General features: G+C 36.7%; 1 protein-coding gene across 34 annotated transcripts in view; it reads right to left on the minus strand.

Moving 5' to 3' along the window:
- DLG1 (discs large MAGUK scaffold protein 1) overlaps positions 1–21543 on the minus strand; it is a 173225-nt gene that overhangs the window by 65165 nt on the left and 86517 nt on the right. For 20 of the 34 annotated variants that reach the window (XM_052803494.1, XM_052803492.1, XM_052803505.1 and 17 more), the window contains 2 exons: positions 7202–7300; positions 2208–2261 (listed from right to left, as the gene is read on the minus strand). In XM_052803494.1, the coding sequence (XP_052659454.1) occupies positions 2208–2261; positions 7202–7300 (153 nt within the window). Of the gene's footprint in view, positions 1–2207; positions 2262–7201; positions 7301–10688; positions 10986–12023; positions 12153–21543 lie in introns of those variants that run through there. The other 14 variants (XM_052803501.1, XM_052803503.1, XM_052803512.1 and 11 more) reach the window with 4 other exon arrangements.

A 21543-nucleotide genomic window follows, 5' to 3' on the forward strand; every position in this document is an offset into this window, starting at 1 on the left:
TTGAGCTATTATCTACAAGAATGACAACATGTGCTAACTGAACCAGTCATCCAGCATGACAGTACCTGGGAAATGGTTCACGATGACTGATCAGTATGTGGCTTTATTTTTTTTTTTTAAATAAATAACAAGGATAATTAATATTTTCCCTATTCATTACCATTAGGCAAAACAAAGCCAATCCTAATATATTTAAGCAGTCTCTTGTTTATTTCCATGTACAAAACTCTGTAATCCAATTTTAAAATATCATCTAGATAAACAGGAGCAAACAAGAACCTCCACAATTTTTATCTTTCGCTTTAGCTCAGTTCTAGAGTGTCCCCCCCTTTATTGACCTTTGAATTTATTTTATCTAACAAACCGAACATTAGCAGAAACAGGAGCAAGGGTACATCAAATAATAAAAATCACTGTCCTATTCTACCTTTTGCAAGTTTTGAAGTGATCTCAGATCCATTAAGCCAAGCTTTATTTGCAGGGACTCCCTCTGGATGAAGGAAGTTCTGTACAAATGCTGTAATTACACCACAGCAATCTTCTTTGAATCTGAAAACCTATTAGTAGTTCAGCAGAATTTGGTTAGAGCCTTCTGGCTGTACTGAAGTTCATTTCTCTGGTATGGTTACTCTTTTCCATGTGCCATCAACTTGAGTTTTGTTTGTATTTCCTTGGGCTTTTACAAAGAATAAAAAAAAAAAATTGCTGCTTGGCACCTGTTTCCAACCTAGTTTTAGTTCTAAGAGTGAGTACTTCCTCAGCTGCTTTAAGATTCAGATAACAAGAGCTGTGTTCTTGACCATTTATTCCTTGATGACTTTCTTGATTCATATTCTGCTTTGTTCTCCTTTCAACAGAAAAAGCTTTAATAGCTAAGGTTTTTGTAGGTTCATGATGCAGTTACCTCACAAGTATGATTTTATATTACTTACTGCTTAACAACCTGGGAACCTAGAAGGATATTCCTTTACTCAACTTCCTACGTTTACAGAGTAGGTTAGATTACAGATAGTTATGGGCTTGTTTGTTTTACATTCACTGCAAACTGATAATTTAGATAGCTTAGAATTTTGAGTGCCACTTTGTTCTGTCAATGCTATTTTCTCTTCCTATTTCTACTATCTACTGTCTTCCACTTACTGTGTTCCTGCCTCTATCAGATGGGGCCTTCTGAAATGTGATTACATATTTATTAATCACTTTTCTTCTTGATTTAGTTTGTGTGGGCAGGGAGACACCTCACCTTCAGTATGCTTTTCTAAACCGTATCTGCATCACATCAATAAAAGGGCCACACACTGCAGGCTACTGCCGTGATCTTTTAGTCAGAGACATCATTATTACACTCGGAACTCATTTATGAGCCAACTATGTCACTGTACTAATCTTTTGTCTTCTGCTTAAACTGTTAATTCACGCTTTTGTCTGTCGAGTTATTACTGCTCCTTTCTAGCAATGTTTCTAAGTTATGAATGCTTTCAATGAGGACAAGATTTACTCTTTACTTGCTAATACCAGTGCTTAGAATAAACACAATATAAAGCAACTAGTACAGTCATTAACACTGTTCGGGAAAATGACAAGCAAGTGGGATATAAGTAACTGTAGGAGAAAGGTAAAGGATGAAAATTCAGACCTGAAACTTATGCCAGACTTACATACATTCCAAAGCCTCTGAAGTCTCTCTCTGCCAGTGGTATTCCTATCACAAAACACACACTGCCAAACACAAATTTTAGCCTCCATGTAACTACACTTACCACCTTAATGTTTCAAACAGAACCAATGCATTTTTATGAACATTTAGAGCTCTAAAATCTTAAGCATAGCTACTGCATGAATAAGCGTTTTTATGAAAAGTGCAACAGAAATGGCACATTAAATATTAAAGCGTCTGCCCGCACAGCTGAAGAAACAGATTGTTCTCTGAACACTCAACCTCTGGAACCTCAAACAACTGTGTTTTGCACTGTCACACACTAGTACTCACACAGAACCTTCCACCTGAAATGTACAATTTTTTTTTTTTTATTTTTTTTTTAATGAAACGGCTGTTTAAGGACTTCAAGAAACCATCAGGACAGCTGACGAAATCAAGCACCATCAGAGAAGTAAAATAGGTTTTATTAAACAGTAACAACAGACCTACACAACTACATACATAAAACATTATCTAAAGTTATAATTGAAAGCAAGTGTAGGCTTACATATGTTGGAGTCTCCAAAGAATCTGTATTCACCAGCACGGGAGGGGGATTTGCCTTTAACAAAAGAATAAAAAAAAAAATTATACAGCATAAGAGAAAGCAATACTAATGATAATTATACAACATTTAATTTGCTGTGTTTCTCAAAGTTCTGTTAAAAGGTAGCCTCAGCCCGAGAACCTCAAAAATTCACCTTCTGAAACACTTGTTTCTACCCTGAACAAATTGCTTTCATGCCACAAAACCATACTCCTCCAAAATTCTGAGCTCATATTTTATATACAAGTTCTGTCATTTATTATCCTGTTTTTCAACAGAAAAACTAGGTCATGCTACCATTTGACATGATGCCAGTTACCATAGTACTTGTGGTATGACATTCAGAAGTTGATTTACCAGCCAATATCTTAAAACCAAATTTTGGTGGATTTGATTCCTTTCTTCCTACCAGGAAGACTCCCCCTCTCCCCTGCCTTCAGCCTGCAAAATGGAAACTTACAGAAATACAAACTTAGGGAAGAGAGGATCTACAAAACTGACTTGTGAAAGCCAATCCACAGCAGACATTAATCTACCACACAGCAGCATGTGTTTCCATCAGAAAATTGTTATGGATTCACAAGCCATAAGCAATCAGAGATTATTGCTACAGAAATATGAAACAATATAGCATTCTTGCTAGCCAGGAACTGGTAGAATAAGCTAACGCTTTTACTCTCTGATGTTACTGAGAATTTTTCTATGAAAAATGCAGCTTCAGCTGAAAGAAAATCCATACAGACTGGTGGCATTTATCTGAAATACTTCCAAATAAACAGATTTCCTATTTTTGCATCAATTATCTACCTTTAAGATAGGCAGCTTCTAGCCTGCTCTAAGAACAACAACAAAAAAAGCATGCAGATATATTCCAGACTCCAAACACTGTTGACGTATTAAGTTCAACAGGACCTACAAACTCAGTGGCACAAAACAAAGCTAACCTCCTTACTGTTTTAATGAAGCTGAGATTTTTTTTGTATGTATAAAAATTCATCATCTTTAAAATTGAGACCTTTTTTTTTTTCCCCTTAAATCTCTTATGTGTGCGTGTGGAAATAAGTTTAGGGACAGTTTAACAGGCTGCAATAGAAGCTAGTATTAAACTCATTCAAAGATAAACTCAAGACCTACAAAAACATGACAATTACATTAACCTATTCATACTCTGCATTTTGGTTTCACTACCATGACAACAACATACTTCTGAAGAATTTGATTTTTACAAGCTCCCAAAAGCTAGAAAGTGATGAGTCAGAAGTTCCTTACAAAAAAGCTGAAATGAATAATCTACCATCACTAGACAGGAGTCATCAATCTACTATCAGGTTGCTGTGTCAGAAATTAGGCCTGTATCATTTAATAAGTACTAAAATCAGGCGGTATCTATGCAAGTTAACAGAGTAGACCATTAAAAAAAGGAACCAAAAAGGATGACACTTATGACTGTCAAGATGCCATCAAACACCTTTCTCACCCAGCAATTCTTTCAGCAGAAGCATGGGCACACTTTATGCAGTACAGAAATAAAGTATTAGTTACTAATACATGACAAAAATCTCTGTCAAAACAATGCTATACCTCACAACCATCTTCTGCCATTAAGTTATATCTCAATTTCTGCTTCTTATTCAAGTGCAGGTTCTATCAAAATAAGATTAAATTAAAAATAAGATCCTGTGCTAAAAATACCAATCAATTAAAATATGCATAACCATCCCTGCAAGAGCTTTACAATTAACACAATTCTAAGAAAAACAAAACAACACACTGTATTAAAGAGAACATGACTGAATATGAGGCATTAGGAGTCTAATCTCCACCGGATCTACCAGAGACCAGCATACATACATTTGTTTTATATTTGTGTATCAACTATGAAAACATTTTTAATTTGTAAATAGAAAATAAAACAAGGATTAATTTTGAAGGTTCAGTCATGTTCTTTACATTTCACTCAATTTTGGAATTTATTATTTAATATTAGGATTCTGTAATATTCAAGTATATTCAACAAAAGCAGTGCCAGTTAATGCTGGTTTCCCATGGATCCTTTTCTTGAGGCTGACAAGTGTTCTTCTTTTAATGTCTTAAAAAAATAAGATGGAGACTCACTAAAAGCAAATTACTGTTAGTAGGTGAGATTTCTATGTGAACAGTATGTTTGAGACAAACTAGCCAACCAATGCAAAATACCTTCTGTAAGTTAAGTGATTATTCCTAACACTCCTTCTGCATTTATGTGACTTCTCCATCACGAAGCAATAAATTACTATCATTTCCAAGCAGGAAGCGAAAAAGCTTTGTGCTAGGCATTCCAAAGGTATGCCTGGACACTGCAAAAACATAGGACAACATCTAACTCAAAACATCAAATGTTTTTGAAAGGAAGACCGGGTATTTCAGTCTGTTTTGCAAGAGTTCTCCAAATTACCTAACACTTTCAAGCTTCTGTGCCAGGGCTTATTCAAATATGTAAAAGCCATTTGACAAGTTTATTTACAAGCAGACTAAGGGCTTGCCTAAGGGGTAAACTGATTAACAAAATAGAGATATGTATCTATTGCACAAAAATGCACGTGCCAAATCCAAAGTTGATTATAACTTTCTATGGTATTTTCTAATTGCTTAGAATCACAAATGACGCAGAATTATACAGCTAACTCCTGCAGACATTTATATGAACTCAGAAGGCAGAGCCACAGACCACTCAATTCTTACTCTTCTGCTTGTAATCCAGTATCACCAATGGACAGTAATCCTGTCACAGCAATGGCAGTCAAAGAAAATACAGCACTAATTATTTTATTTTAAATTAAGTTTAGCCTACTGGCAATTCCCTGAAAGTAAATGCTACTGGAGAGTCACTTATCTTTATCAATCAAGGCTGACAACAGAAGTCCATCCACTGGTTGCACTAGTCTGCCTGCCTCAAATCCTGATGTGAGCAGAATCCATCAATAAGAAGGAAATATTTCTGAAACTAATCAAATCTCTGGTCTGCCTCTTGGGAAGAGTACAGGTGACAGATTTGTGTAAACACACATCCACTAGAAATTGCACTACAAAATAGCCAACTGTAAAAAGTTTTGATAATTATTGGATGCTGTAAAATTTAACAATGTAGCAGAGATAAAAAAAGATTACTATCTGTTGCAAGTTCAGCCACATTGCTTGAAAGCAGACCTTAAGAAAAAAAAAATACTGATGTATATCCCACAAAAATATCCCAGTAATATTCTGGATAGCTTAATTCCCTTTTAAAGTTAATAAATATCTGTCACCAAACAATTCTAGAAAGTGACCCGTGTTTTCAGAAGGCGTGCACTCATCGTTTGAGATTTTTGCACTGAAATAAAAGCAGAATGCTATTCTATATGCAAAAATATAACTGCTACCTATCCTTAATTATTCTATAGCTTGCCATGCTGTGGTCACACGTTCCAAGTTATATGCAAGATATTAATGTTAATTAATGTTTACTGCTTTCACTTGTTTTGACAGGGTTGGGGGTTTTTTGTGTGTTGACCTAAAGAATGAAGGTCCAGAAGGGAAGCACATTTTATGAGTCAAATATATTTGGAATAGAGGGGTAAAAAAAAACCAAAACCAAACCCCTTTTTGTATTCTAAATCTCCCCAAGGACACTGTATGGATTGTCCGGCTCATAGTTCACAAACAAGTTTCACCATGTGTAGCGCACACAGGCGACTCATGGGGGGTTACAAAAGCGACCCAGCCTTGGATTGCTTTGAGGCCCTGTCTCTCTGCAGAGACGACTCACGGGGAGCTGTGTAGACAGCTCAGCCCTGGGTTGTCTGATAAACCCTAAACTAAATGGGGCTGTGGCTGCACCATTTAAAGAACCAAAACCTGAATTGAGCCTTGAAATCCCTTAACAAATAGTATGCCCTGAGTCTCAATCCAACCACTATTCAGCTGCCTGAGGAAGCAAGCACGGTAAAGAAAAGCTGGAGGGTTTCAGCTTCAGTTGCAAACGACAACCTTGTGTATTCAAATGATGACAGACCAGCAAAAGAAAGAAAGATAAGGGGAAACTCCACTCACATATACATAATCGACTCAGGCATAGCAATACACACCGTTCCACACGTCAGGGGATAAAAACCCTAAGATTCAGGTTGCAAATCGGGGAGTCACTTCTCCAACTATACAGTTGGCTTGTGAAGGAGACCCTTCCCCCCCTTGATCAGGATGCCGGTCAGGGTAGCTTCCCTGGGATTGAGAGCCCTTACCTGGAGGGGTAAGTGAATATTGTTTATGCTTTAAGTTTGTAAACACGTGTGTGCTTGTGGTTGTCTGTGAATCGCTTGTGGTTGTGATAGTGTACTACTCTTGCTTTTAAAATTGCAGTAGTGCATTCCTCCATTGTATCTGTAAAACCTGCAATACTGGCGTGTTAAGTCTGTAAGTGAAGTTCAAATAAATCATTTGCTTGAACCTTGCAGTTAAGTCTCTTTCCACCACAGACACAAATACCAACAAACAGCTGGAGAACATTAGAAACACCATGCGAGTGTAATCAATGAGAGACATACATTAAGTAGTTGTATATGAGATGAGACAACAATTTTCTATAAATAAATAAATCAAGCAATAACACTTTATTAAGGGTGAAATGGCTCTAAAATTATTGTGTGAAGACAAAATATCCTATTGCTTCTTTCCATTCTTTTGGGGTTTCTTTAGGTATTTCACAACTTTCTAGTATACTTCCACATGAAAATACAGATATTTTAAATGGACTAAAAACTGCTATAAAAACAAAAATTAGGATGAAACTCTAGTGTATTACTAATTAAGCTATTTTACAGTTCATTTCAAACCTGTGTGTGAGAGTACCAAAAGGTGATTTTAAACAAAGCAATGAAATAAATTGAATAAAGAAAATTCGAACAAATTTAACAAAAAAAAAGAAATAAAAGAATAGAAACCTGTGGTATGGTGGATGGGATGACAGTGGTCTCAGCAGGGACTGGTGGGACAGGAATCACAGGGACAATGGGAGAAGAGGAAGGAACAGCTTCTGTGGGCTAAAAATCACCAACAAAATGTCAAAATAACAAAAACTAGGAAAACATTTTAAAACAAGAAGATTCAAATTTAACAGCTTAAAAAAAAATCTGAAATATCATATGGATTTGGAGACTATAACTACAACTGAAGACAAATAACCACCCTTAACTATGCTGTATATGGCAGTGCATCCCCGGCAATGTGCTAATGTCAAAGAACCCAAAGTAGTAAGACATATCCAGATTGCTTATTCATACCAAGTTACTCACCTTGCAGTACAGGGTAATGAGACTTTGGGGTCCCAACAGAAAAGCTGTTCATGTCAATGGACAGACTCAGGCTTTTTGTGGGCTGGTTTCACAACAGAAGCCCTTCACCAATATACAACAGAGTGCAAAAGCAGGGTAACAGTGGCTAAAGTTGATAGCACCGAACAAAGTTAATATTCCTCTTTGATAAAGGGGGTGGGGTAGAATCAGAAGACATTAAGGTTTCTAAACTAGGCAAAACTCAAAGAAAATCTTTTAGTCAAATGGGCGGAAGATCCTAGAACAGATTCATTCTGCCTCTCAGAGATGCTCATACAGGTTTACCATAAACCTTCAGACTAGTAGAATTTTGGTCTTAGGAATTTTCATTAAAATAATAATCAGGAAAGCTACTGACACTCAGGCTGCAAGGGAACAAGATTACAAACAGCATTTTGAGCAAAACGTTGACTCAGATCATTTTGAAATGTTAACATACTGGTTGTCAACAAGCTGTCAGCAACATAAACTACTGGCAACTATCATCAAAATTACAAGCTGAACAGCACATCAAAGCTCTCACAACTTAGTTCTTCCAAGACACTCTTGTGATCTTTAAATATAATGAAGCATAATGACAAAAGAAAATACTAAATTCTGAAAATGAACCAAAACCCCAGAACATAACAGTATTAAAGTATCTCAAACTTTTAAAATGTTTAAAAGACAAAGCAACATACACCAATAGCATACACCAAATTAAAGAGTAAAAACAAATATTAAAGAAACCTGAAACAGTCCAAGAGCAACAACCCTTATTAAATGTACATATGGTATTTCTACTTTTTTTTTTTTTTAAAACTCAAAGTCAATCTATCCAAAATGAACAGCTGGTGAAAAATGTTGCAGTTATTGAAAGATGTAAGAACAAGATATATTTGATATCTTGAGAGATTATTACTTATGTCATTTAAACATCCTTACATCTACGGACAACAGCACAATCTTTCGAGTGTTAAAAAAAGGAGGATGGGGGAGAATCTAAATTGGTCTAGAAAAATGATAATACACATTTTGCAAAGGATGCGGGAAATGCTCAGTGCAACAAACCTACAGTTATTGGAAGAACAATGCAACCTTTAGAGGACAGATCAAATTAAATAGCTTCAGCAATCACTCAGCCCTGCACATGCAAAAAATAAGCCACCCCTTCAAGCCTGCCTTGTTCCACAGTAAGCAGTTTCCCATGTATGTACACAGTAAATACCCTGTTAACCAAATTTCAGATATGCACATATTACATATCAAAATATAACACAACATTAAGGCTGAAAAGCTAAGCATTAGCAGGTCAGAGAAATTCCAACTTTACAGTTACAACTCCTGCAATAAGAGAAAGTTAAAAACAAACTGAAGTTATACTTAGATACTGACCATATACTTCCCTGCCCTTTGACTTAGCAAACTAACTGAGCAAGTTGCAGCTGATTTCCTCATGGGCCAGTCTGCGCCCCTGTCTTTGCACCAAATGGCAGCTTTATTCTCCTGCTTCCTTCCTTTTATCAGTTCTTAACTCCCATGTCTCTCTGGGCTTCTCATTCCCAAATGCTTCAAGAACCCTTCCAACCAGTTCCAATTTTTAGCCTTATTATTTTAAAACTGACATTGTTCGAAGTCCTTTAATTCTTTCAGGTTCTGGTCTCATCAGCTATTAGTACTGTCACTGTATTTTCCCTTTGTGCTGTTGGTTTAGTATGCACTGACTCTTAAAAGCTGCTCCCTGCTCCTCCAAGCGTCCTAGCAATGTTCCTGTTGAGTCTCCTCCACTACCATGTGGGTGAAGGAAGAGGTGACAACACTGGCAACCACTTTCAAAGGATCTGCAAATCCAACTGAAGGTAAGACTGTCTTCACTTAAATGTTTTATGGAATACAGTGAACTGATGTAGGCACTATGGCTACCACAAGGAAAGACAATGCAAGAAATTAGAAGATTTTTAATCATCAGAGAAAGAAGACCTGGAACTTCCTTATAACAGAAGAATGCTAATTTTATTTTAGTATGGCACATAATCAGTCTGAAAATGATTATATGATACAGGTATCTGTGAGAGCAGCTAAATAAGGTCCAATAACCCACAGTATCGCTTTCAATGCTCCACTTCCCAGGAATTTCCAAGAAAATCACTCGTAATTTTTAGGAATTGTCCAAAAATACACTAAAGTATTCTGAAAAACAAAAGCTTCTCGTCAAAATAACTTTAAATAAAGACGTCTAAAACATTTAATGATCTTGGTTTAAATGGACACAAACCAATCTAAGCTATGAAGAAAGTAGTGGGCCAATTAAAAACCTTGTGTTGAATACATAGGAACTGTAGCACATAATTATGATAGACTATTATATATATAGGAATGCACGACTTAAACAGTAACTCACTTTAACAGAGCCTGTCCACCTAAATATGTGTGCTAACACCTACAGTGAAAAGCCATTCTGTTACAACAGTACGATAAATCTCAAGTAATTTTTTTTTAAGTTTAAGGATGGACTTTAAAATTTATATACAAAAAAATAATCATTTAAGTGATATGTTTAAAAAAAGCTAAGATAATAATGCCTTTAAGTGATCAATTAAAACAAATGCCTCCAAATCTAACACTAAGTCCAGATGTTGTGAAAAGGAAGAACACACCCAATTTTCTCATGTTTAACCAACACACACAGTAACTCCTTCTGTGAGGAAATATCAATTAACCTGAAATTAAATCAGAGTACCATACACATCCTGAAGCAGACCAACTTAACCAGCAAATTCTATAATGCTGCTCTTTGTAAAGTACTAAAAGGTACATTTTGGAGCACAAAAATCAAGCAAACCAGACTTTCCTCACTTTCAAGAAATTACTGTAAAAAAAACTCACACTGTATAGAGTGCAACAACCTTAATGGGAAAACGCTGAGCAGAAGTATTTCTTTGCCAGCCCAGATTCAATTATTGCTACTTTGATTTCTAGTGATAAAATACAAAAGAAAATTAAGTAACAAAGTCTCTAGAAATAGCAGAGATAAAACTACAGAAAATAAAAAGTGTGACATACTTTCTATGGTTTGCATCAAAAATGCACATCTATAAATACCTAGTGCAATACATACCTTTTCTAAAGAACAATTAGAACATGAGCCATCAGACACCCAACCACTAGCAGCTTTTACTTTTGCTGTGCTTTTTGTAGGACTCTTTTTTACACTATCACGTAGGTTTATGAATTTTCCTCTGTGTTTGGAAGACACTGGCAGCGTGGATGAGCTAAAAGATGTACGAATGCTCAGTGCCCGCTGCTGATGTTGGAAAGGCTGCTTTGGCTGCATATGAAGATTTTGACGTATTTCCATTCTTGGGCTCCTTGTTAAATCGGTGAGCTTGAGCGTTCCCATTTCACGGTCATCTGTAGCACCACAGTATTTGTAGTCATGACAGTGAGTAGTCATGAAATTAACAACACAAATAGTCCTTTTTGAAAAAAAAAGAAAAAAAATGGAGGGAAAATAAACCAAAATATTTCTTCCTGAGAAAGTTAAAAATATGATTGTTTTCTAGATTATGGTCATAGGAAGAAACATTAAATGCTGTTTCAGCTAGTACTGCATGTTGTGTACTCTCTCACACTATTTAAAGAGCACCATTGAACCACCACAAAACAGTCAATTTGCTGGGCATAAATAATCAATGCAATGCACAAATTATTGAATAGATGGCAAAAGCCATCTGACTTTATTTATTAAAAAGAAGCTATGAAAGGTTACAGTTATTTTCTTTCCCCCATAAGCTTCTACTATCCCTAAACTTTGTTGTATTTTTACCACCTCAAAAATTCTCCAAGGTTTACAACTAGAAAATTTTAAAATACACCAATTCCTCTACTTTTCTGAACACTTTATGGGGGCTGAAAACTAAGGAATTTAAAGGAGCTTATGATGAAAAGTATAAGAATTGTGAATGGGCAGATATGTTGTACAAGATTTCAACATTAAACTTCCATCATAGAAAACAAATCTGTTCAGACCATAACAACGGCAAGATTTACTTTGTGTTAGTAATTTTAAGAGTTGCATTTCCATGAAATACAGCAGCACTGAGACCACAATTTTAAGGTGTACATTGTTTAAATTAAAAGAAAAAAAAATTAAGACATTTAAATGAACCTGAGTTATTACTTTATTAATTCAGTTTTTAATGCCAAGGATGCATGATCTCTGTATTACATTTTCACCCCAATTTTCAGAACAAAAAAGCTTCAAAATGACTCCTACCCCCCCAAAAGCACACAATAAGGAGCTAGCTTGATTTAATCATGCTGTTGAATATTTAACTTTACCAGCCGATTTTAAATTAATCATTCTAAAAAGAGGTAAGGATCAAAAGTTAATTTTCCAGAGTCTACATGAAAATTGACAGCTAAATAGAGACATCTATATTCCTAGCCTTACAGAAGGAAGAAGCAGGCTCAAGTCAGTGGTCATGCAGTCTTCTCGACAGTGGACACACAACCAGCATTTGCACAGCTCTGGGCCAGCCACAGCACACACCATCTGCCTCTTGCCCCATGGGTCTGTTCTAGGAATATGCTGTGGATCTGAATATCTAGCACTAGCTACGGTAAGAATGAAGGACACCAGCCCATAGGAAACAAAGCTTGATTATATCAGCTGTACTGTATTCAATAAAATGGAGAAAGTTCATCAGTCCATAGCATTAAAACATGGTTATCCTCCCTCTCACTGTACACTTTCCTACACAAATCTGAATATTTAAATGAGTTAGCATAATTTTTACACACAGAATAAAAAACTAGAACTACAGACCTAAGTACAAACATTTCCAGTTATTTATAACATGGATATTAAGAGATAATAGGAACTGACAGATGCTCCTCTAATCACCAAGAGCTGCCAGGTCTCATCATCTACCCAGAATGGATGCAATCAAGAGCTGCATAACGCATCATTAATGCAATATTCATAAATACAGAGACAGAAAGGTTTCTGGCCAGTGACAGGAAGCTAGAAATGTGTTGGTCATACAAACAGTTGCAGACTTGCACATGCGTATGGTAGGCATGTCTTTTGCCTTTGAAGTATCAGGGAGCTGGAGGACTCTGTCCCACTAATACATATGGGCAGATGCACCCTGGTTGTTCTATTCTAGACAACCCAAGAATCTAGATTTTGCTATTGAAGGGCAAAGGCAGAGAGGAAGATAAGCATGTTGTTAATGTGCACATAGGTAAACAATTCAAAACCAGCGCATCACAACTAACTTTTTCTCCTTTGAGAAATTTCCACAGATGCATTAATACTGAGCAATTATCAGGCACATTCCCCAGCCTGCAGGGATTATTTGGACAGAGGCTGTGTCTTGTGTCAAAGCTTCTGTATCAGTATCCTCTTTGGCAACGGTGTGCCAAATGACTGCTTTTGTAGACCACAGACAAACATTTTTTTTTCCAGAGATGTTATCAAAATTGCTTGAGGTTTAGCAAGCTGCATTCATACCACCCATTTTACTTGCATATCAGTACTTGCTATTTTCTACATAGCATGACATTGTCTAATTACAAAAATATAGAAAGGAAGAAGCAAGTGGTTTTGGGCATAAGGCTTTTCTCTTGTGTACATAATAAATCCCAAAATAGGTGATGTTCCAGATTCAACAGGAATGTCTTATTCCTGGAGGCATCAACTTAGTTGAAAACACATAGACCAAGTAGCCTCTTGATTAAAAAGAAAATCAGCTTTGAAGTGTGCTAAGTGAGAAAGTGAGGGCAAGGCGAGGAGATGCTGGATACCATATGCTTGGAAATCCAGTTGTCTGGCTTCCTGTATTCTCCTCCAAACAAGAAAGGGGAAGACACAAGGCAAAAGACAAGACACAAAGGAATTCACATCTCTCCAGTATGCTTTCAGACATGCTGACTTCAGTGGCAAAAGAATGAAGATGACATAGCAGATAACTGGTAACAGTATAAGTTTTTTTTTTCTGCAAGTCCTCATGCTTTTGGTCCCCAAGATGATATTAATAAGATATCAATAATTAAAAGAAAACAAAAACTTGAAGGCCCTTGTAGTTCCAAGAGCAACAGTCGAGGCACCAGAACACAGCCAAGGAATAGGAGGTACAGGCAGAACACCTAACTCATCCTGGGCTGGATGGTGTGCCAGGGCAACCTCCAGTGAAAAAGCTTAGGCTGCACTGAAATTTAGTGTTATGCAAGTATGGAAAGTGAATACAGCATCTTGGTCAAATAAAAATGGGAAGAAGAGGAAAGGAATATATAATCAAAGCGTGGTAAGGCTTATCTATAACAATCATGGTGTAAACAAAATGAAAACAGACAACAGCAAAAAAACCAAGGAAAAAAGAAAGTAGAGAAGGCAAGAAGAATGATATTAAAAGAGATTAATCAGATATTTGAGAGTCACAGGGATCATTCTGCCCAATTACATTCATATCTGTGAGGTAAGGCAGAGCCTGCCTTGCAGTCACACCAGTAGGGGGAAGGAAGAAAGGGGGGGGGGAATCCCTGGCAAAGCAGTGGGACATATGCATAATTCAAAGCAAGAAAAAGCAGTTATGTAACTACAGCTGCACTGGTTTGGCAGATCATCTTTTGACTGCAGAAAGCCTGAACCTGTAAAGTGTTCCCTGTAGATGGTATTAATTACTAGCATGAACTGCTCTAATATCAAGCGCTAAGTGATTTTTCATAACCAGAGGGGGTTCAGGATCAGGTTGTGCTTTCACATTACATACCAACTCTGAACAATCTGCTGCCAATGCAAAGCCAAATTATCAATATTTCATTCTTTGAAATTACTACATCAAATGTACAGTGCACACTTGTTTGCAGCAATCTGTTAAAGTGCCAGTAATCTTTTACAAGCAGTATTTCTTCAAGAATCATCTTCTTTCCACATTCTATAACACCCACTCAACAGCTGGATAAAAACTTTACCCATGGAAAGGGAAAAGACTACTAATATTTGGCCAGTAATGTCTACTGCAAAGATCTTTTTTAAAGTTTCAATAACCAACTGTCATTTCTTCAGGAGGACATTCTAATAGCTGGGAGAATCCTCCAAAAATAATTTTGTACTTCACCCCTTCCACTGCCTTCAAGTGGATACCACAACATCAGCAACTTCTGTTAATGTGACCTGACTGATAAAACAAGCCCATATCCATTACCTCTTCTTGAAAGTAGGAAATAAAATACCTTCCAAAGTGAACAAAACTTTAAAAGTGGTAGGGAAAAAACCAATTTTGATTCAATAGCCAGTGACAAAGCTGAATATAAAAGGCATATTTTTTTTCTAGAGATACATAATTTAAGGTCTGGCAGTGTAGTTTTATATCTTTTCTCTGAACTACATCCTAGAATGCCATAGGACATTTCAGTAGTGAAGCTTGCTATTTTGAGAACTTTGCATCCATGTTCCTCAAAACCACAAAAGTCAATACTCATCTGAACATACCTTCAGGGATTTATAGGCTGTTTGGTAGGGTCCAGTGGTGGTAAGAACAAAGCACAACTGCCATCCATCCTCATTCATAACCCATGTTAGCTGTATGCTGCCCAGAGCACCTATATATGAGCACACAGCTAGCATTAACACTGATGCACTGTCTCTGCCATATTCCTCCCTAAGTCAGTGCCATCCTGTGGCATGGGCAGGTCCTTAGTACCACAATGTCAGTGACTTGAGTTGTTAAACAATGAAATTGACATGCATATATTTCCTGAGTGTATTTCTCCAGAACTTTAAACAAAATGTAGCATCAAGGGCATTCAGAAATAACACATACTACAAGTATTTCCCTACTGCCAAAACAAAGTTCCACAGAAATCAAACAAAAAATTACCAAGTTTCACAAGAGCTAAAACCATGTAGAACTATTTGAACATAAGCAATCATTTAAATATTGACTTGAAATTCCAAAGTGTTCATATATCAAAACAGCATATAACACAGACAGACATACTAATACGCTGCACGTGTCTGAATTTTGAGAACTGCAAAGACACAAGACCCAATTCTACCCAGGCATGAGTATTGCCAGTGCTGACAGGCTAGTCTAGAGAGTAAAAAATATGCCAAATACAGAGGATACACCTAAAAAAGGTAATACAATTAATACAAGTATGACTCAAGATTTTCCCTTCTACAGGTTTGTTATTTCTTTCATGTGAGAAAGGTTCACTCTTATCAACAGACCATTACTTTGCTTTAAAAATGCACTTCCCACCCAGTGAACTCAAACTCACCCATCCACCTTGCTCAGCGTTGTTAGTACAGTAGCTCTCCAGTTTTGATACGGACACCATAGCAGACTATTTCATCCACAGTGGCTAAAACCCAAATTATTTAAAATACACGTACTTTTTCAACTTTCTAACCACTCGTGCTTGCAAATGCTGTCACAAATTTATTTCCTGTTTACTTCATGGGAGTGGAGGCTTTGTTCATATTCTCCTATCCAAGTCAGCATACTCCATACTGTTTTTCAACAGTAAATTGATTTACCATAAACAAAACCTTAAGAGAGACTGGCTAGGTTAAATGATAAGCTTAATTATGATGGCCTCACAACCCATGGGTGGTTACAATTAAGTCTGCCTATCATTCTGCACTGATATAAGGATGAAGAACTTTTGGCTTCAGAAACTTGGGTTTCTGACCCTCCTACCACTTCAAGGCCTCTCCCTGTTCCCTGCCATGATGGAGCAAAAGCCAATTTCCACGGTCTCCCAAGGACAAAGGAATAAAAATACCTAGACCTTCACCTGGACACTATCCGTGACTCTCCAAGGAGAGCTTGGACAGAAAGCACAGGAACAAAGCAGCTGAGCCTGAAGCCTGTCGGGGTATGTCTACATGAAGATGGGTAGGTTAGTAGTAATGGCTTTACTAAAAGATTCTGAGGACAGGCAGGCCATGTTGGAGCTGTAACATCGGTTCAGGTAAGTGCTGCAACAAAGATATGAAAGTTTTTCTGGATCCCAAAAAGGAAAAGGTTTACCCACCCAGCCCTTGTAAATTAAAAGGACTAGTCTGAATACCTGTGACTTTACTTTAGATCTCACTTTTTTCAGAGTAAACCATGGCTCTTGAAAATTGTATCTACGCAAGCACTCTATTTTAAAGACACAGAGCTAGCATGCTAGATACGTCTAAACTGTAGGGGTTATCTGGTTGTTTGTGGTTGGTTTGTTTTTGTTTTTTTTTAAACTCAGTCAACAAATTGATTCTCTAACCTAGTTTCCTCCTCAAACCCCACAGCATTTTACAGTGAACTCAAATGAACTTAAAACTCAACTTAAAACATAAATAAATAGCTTTGAAGGGGAAAAACAGTGACAGCAGAATATCAGTAAAATCACACATAGTGATGATGACCTGAACTGATTTAAAGACAAATAAGCAATTTATCTACTGTCAATTCTTTACTGCAATCTTCACCTACAAAAACAACCCAGTGAGGAACAATTTCCACCATGATTACCCAAGCAGAAGTAAAGCAGCAAAGACAGTGACAGGCAGACTTACTTGATGAGGCCTAGTAAGCAATTTTTTAATGCAGAAAATTAAAAAAAAAAAAAGCTATAACCATAAGCCATAATACACAGTAAAACAGACAGTCCAGCAGCTTGTGAGATGAAGTTCTACTCTGTAGCAAAATTAGAGCTTTACATATGAGATAAATGGACACCCCCAAAGGAGAAATGGGGAACCTGGAACTACAAAACTATCACCAGCACTCTCACACAGTATCCAGTGGTTGTTTGATGAGTAAAACTTTGAGCTGCTAAGAATCTCATGCAAATACGAACAATAGTCTCAATAGAACAACAGTTTCAGCAGCCAAGCTATCCTCTCTCTGTCAAGATCTAAAAATAGACCCTTATAGACTTGACTTAACATCACAGACAATGTTTCATGCAAAGGACACCACGACTGTCCACTTCTTATGTCTGGTATTCAGAAAGATTTACTTCACTCAAACTAATTTGTCCTGCCATATTTCTCAGGGACTGCTTAAATGGTTGAATCTCAGTCATACTCTAAATCTATAATATACAAAATGTACACAAAGTTAATATTGGTTTTAATAAAGGTAATTTGTGACTTTTGTTTTTCGAATACTAAACAAATGTCTAGCACTGAACCCTATGCAGCAGGTATTCACCAAGCAACCCAGCACTCTAAGCTCAAAACAGAATTACAAGGCTCCTCATTTAGGTTCATAAGTGCTATTGAGAATGAATTTAATGCATTTAATTTGCAACTTAAAGCAAGGCCTAGAAAGCTCCATTTAAATAACATCAGCTTTAAGAATAGTAGCTTTCATTATAATGCTAAAGAGTCCACAAAGAAGCCCAAACAGGTTTCAGCATCAGAAAGAGAGCAGGCAAAGAGAAAATGTGTTCTGAGACTTTTATTATAGAAAAATAATGACAGCTCTAGGGTATCAACATTATACTTTTTGAAATTCACAGTAGAAAGGGTATGCTGTGGTAGGAAACTGAGCTGTGACAGATTGTTCACTCCTGAGAACACTCCTAAATCAAAATACAATATTGAAGATTGGGTACTGTTTACATGCTTTAATAGATATGACACTTACAAGCTCTGAGAACACATAATTTCCAGTCATTCTTAAATTGGTCAAGGAATAATTAAACCATCCTAGACAGCATGCTTATTTTGTTCTTTTTAATTCATTCAAATAGCAAAGATGTCCTATATCTATCTATCTCTGATACTATGAAGTGATCTCTCTTAATACTAGAAATGTGCCAGTTAACTCAAAACTATCCCACTGCTCTTCTCCAAAAGTTTTTTTGTTGGGGTTTGGGTTTTTTTTGAGTAAATCTATAAGAAACATTTTTCATAAAGTATTAGTGATGCATGTGAACCTTATATTATCTACAGCACGATCTGTTTTTTCTTTAGGATAAGAAATATTCAGGTTCACTTATAGCACCCCAGTGCCCTCGAAGTACTTAAGGATACAGTCTTAAAACAAGGATTAATGAAGTGTTCTGAAGAAAGTCAGGGAATCTAAGCTAGAGCTTTCCATTTTAAGACAAGTATTTATTATTTTATTGACAATTGTATTATTCTGTGAGCAACCTATTATTATCTGTCAAAAAATCTCTTTATAAACAAATTTGCCCTAAAACCCTGAGCATGAGTAGAAAGTCATTTACCTCACATTAATGAACAGAAACAGAAAACCACACAAGAAAAGCCATCTATAACAACCCATTAATTAAAATCCATTAGATTTTTCAGGACATAAATGTCAGAAAATTTTGGAAAACAAACAATTTGATTTACAGATAAAGCGGCTTTATACTAAAACCAATCCTTACTTCATTTACAAAAGGCTTCATACACCTAAGTGGCATTAGCATTTTATCATTACACATGCTGAATTCTTCCCAAACATACACTATTACTTTCACTACAGTTCTGATAGCTTTATATTGCTATCCAGATGCTTTGCCTTTTCACTGCTCAGAGCTAAGGCTAAAATCTTTACCATGCTATTACTAGCTGAAGTACCTCATCTGATTTTATTCATTCTTACACCATGGAAACACTGGAAGCTCCTCAGACTTGCTTCCATGACAACATGCAGTTATAACACAATCTCAAAATAAAGTACCGTTATACAACACAATCTCTAGAATGAGTCATAAGAGCCCTGCAACATTTCAGCAAAATAGGCATCTTTGATGTAGTGTCAAACACTCATCATCTTCAGCAAATTAAAATACTATAAAAGTTTTAACAGGTTTAATGCCTAGCATTACTTGAGCAAACTTTGACAAATAAAGACTGTTGTGTTTTTTGTTTCGTTGTTTTTTTTTTTTTACAATGCTGTTTGCTAAATATTTCTAAAGGTTCTTGCATTTTTCAGTATAACTTAGGAAAGAATTCAGCCTTACACAACCTTGCAATGGAAAAGCAAACATTTATGTATAATTTTAAATTTACAATGTTCACTAAAACCAATGTGTTTTTAAAAACAAGGCTTACAGATAAACTGACTTTTGGTCCCTAATTATCCATGGGCATTTTATCTGGATTTCAGGTTAAGTGCACCATAGAAACACAAGGCAGATTTGATCAGTTTATGATCAAAGCTGGACAAAACACAGCTATGATGCACCCATACCTAGCTAGCACAGAAGCTGCTTAACCTCTCAAGCAGAGCAGGGAACCTAAGCCATTCTGGGTTCCATGCAAAACCAGCCTGTCTGTCTCAAGAACTGGAACTAGGCCAAGTCAGCTAAAACTGGAACTAAAATGGAGCTAACTAAGCCCTCGTGCATCCAAACTGAGCAGAGAAGTCATTTAAACAGTTCTTTGCAGTTTCCATGAGGACTCACCTGTTCAGGACAAAGACACAGGAGCCAGAGGATGAGGTTCAGCCCTGAGATCAGATGGTAAACCTCATCTGGGAAAAAGACACTGCAGTGACGACCACGTGGCTCTGCAGAAGTCAGATCTAACATGAAAGACTTGCCATTCTGTATCAGTGCCAGGGAAGACCCGGGATCACATAAAGCCAGCATTTTGTGTTGGTATCACACTGACTAAAATGTCTATCAGCCACATTTTTTGTGGCACATCCTTCCCTCATTTACTCTGGATAAAAGAAATATTAGCTATACTGACCTGAAAAAAGTGGGTAACAATAAATACTACAAGAAGTAGCTTAAGTTTCTCAGAATGCTTTAAAATACATGAAACAATGTAAGCTCTTCTTGAGTTATGACTTTAATCCTACTCATTTTTTTGGTCTAATCTTGATCATTTTGGCTGATTTCCATTTAGTTCAGGTAATTAAAATGCCTCATCTACAATAAAATGTTTGAAGACTTTAGGATACAAATATTTGAAATTCTTTATTACAAAAAAAATCTGTAGAAAGGGCTAAGACAAGGGTACTGTCTTCTGAATTTATGATTCAGGAAAAGCAAAACTGGATTCAGCAGACCCTCATGACTACAAACTATTTAAAGAAAAATTTGCAGTTTCATTGTATATAATCCCTATCTAATTCCAACAACACTACACAACCCAATTCTAATGATTGAAGCCATTAAGCATTGAGAAACTAATAGACATCAATAAAATCTTTGGATACTAAACAATTTAAAGAAAAAAAGAAGCGAGGTCTCAGGCTGCATTTATCTACCTCCCTATCACAATTACTCAAAAAAACCCACTTTCTTCATTCTTACCTCCTCGGAACAACAAGATACTGAGCTAAATGTACCTTTAGCCACACTTTCATAATAGTGGTCAGGCCATGGGTGAAGTTGTGGGTTTCAGGCTGACTTTGATGTATGAGGTTCAAGTTTCCACTTCTCAGGCCAGTGCCCAAGCTGCTGCTTGCACAGACTGCTCCAACAGCCCTGGCCTAATCCCCATCTGCCTTTACGAAGAATGAACTAAAACCAAATAGGGCTAACAACAGAACAGAAAAGATGAATCTGACTTTTCAGTCCAAGGGAAGGGTATTTCCTTAAAAACAACCTGAATTTTGTTTCCAACACTGTTTTGCATTAAAAATTTTTGAACAAAATGCACAAGAACAGGTCCCATAACCCTGACTCTCCTCCCCTCAATTAGGCTACAAGCAAGCAGAAGCTGTTCTTTCACTGTTGAATCCTTGCCACTACAAGAAGGCTGGCCAAGTCCATGAAAACTCATGGACTCGGGGTTATTAAACACACAGGTCATCTCCAGCTCTTAGAATCCCTACACTGGAACAGGTAGACAGCTCTGAGAGCCCTCAGAGAAAGCATCATACCTATTTGTCCTGGGTTTATACTCTTCCCTAACCCTCCGCTCTAGCTGCTGCTGGAAGGAGGGCACTGGCTTGACAGACATCCCAGTATATTTTCTTTTGCAATTTTTCTTTTCCAGCAAG

The sequence above is a fragment of the Harpia harpyja genome, chromosome 12, assembly GCF_026419915.1.
Source record: "Harpia harpyja isolate bHarHar1 chromosome 12, bHarHar1 primary haplotype, whole genome shotgun sequence".
In the NCBI taxonomy this organism is placed as follows: Eukaryota; Metazoa; Chordata; class Aves; order Accipitriformes; family Accipitridae; genus Harpia; species Harpia harpyja.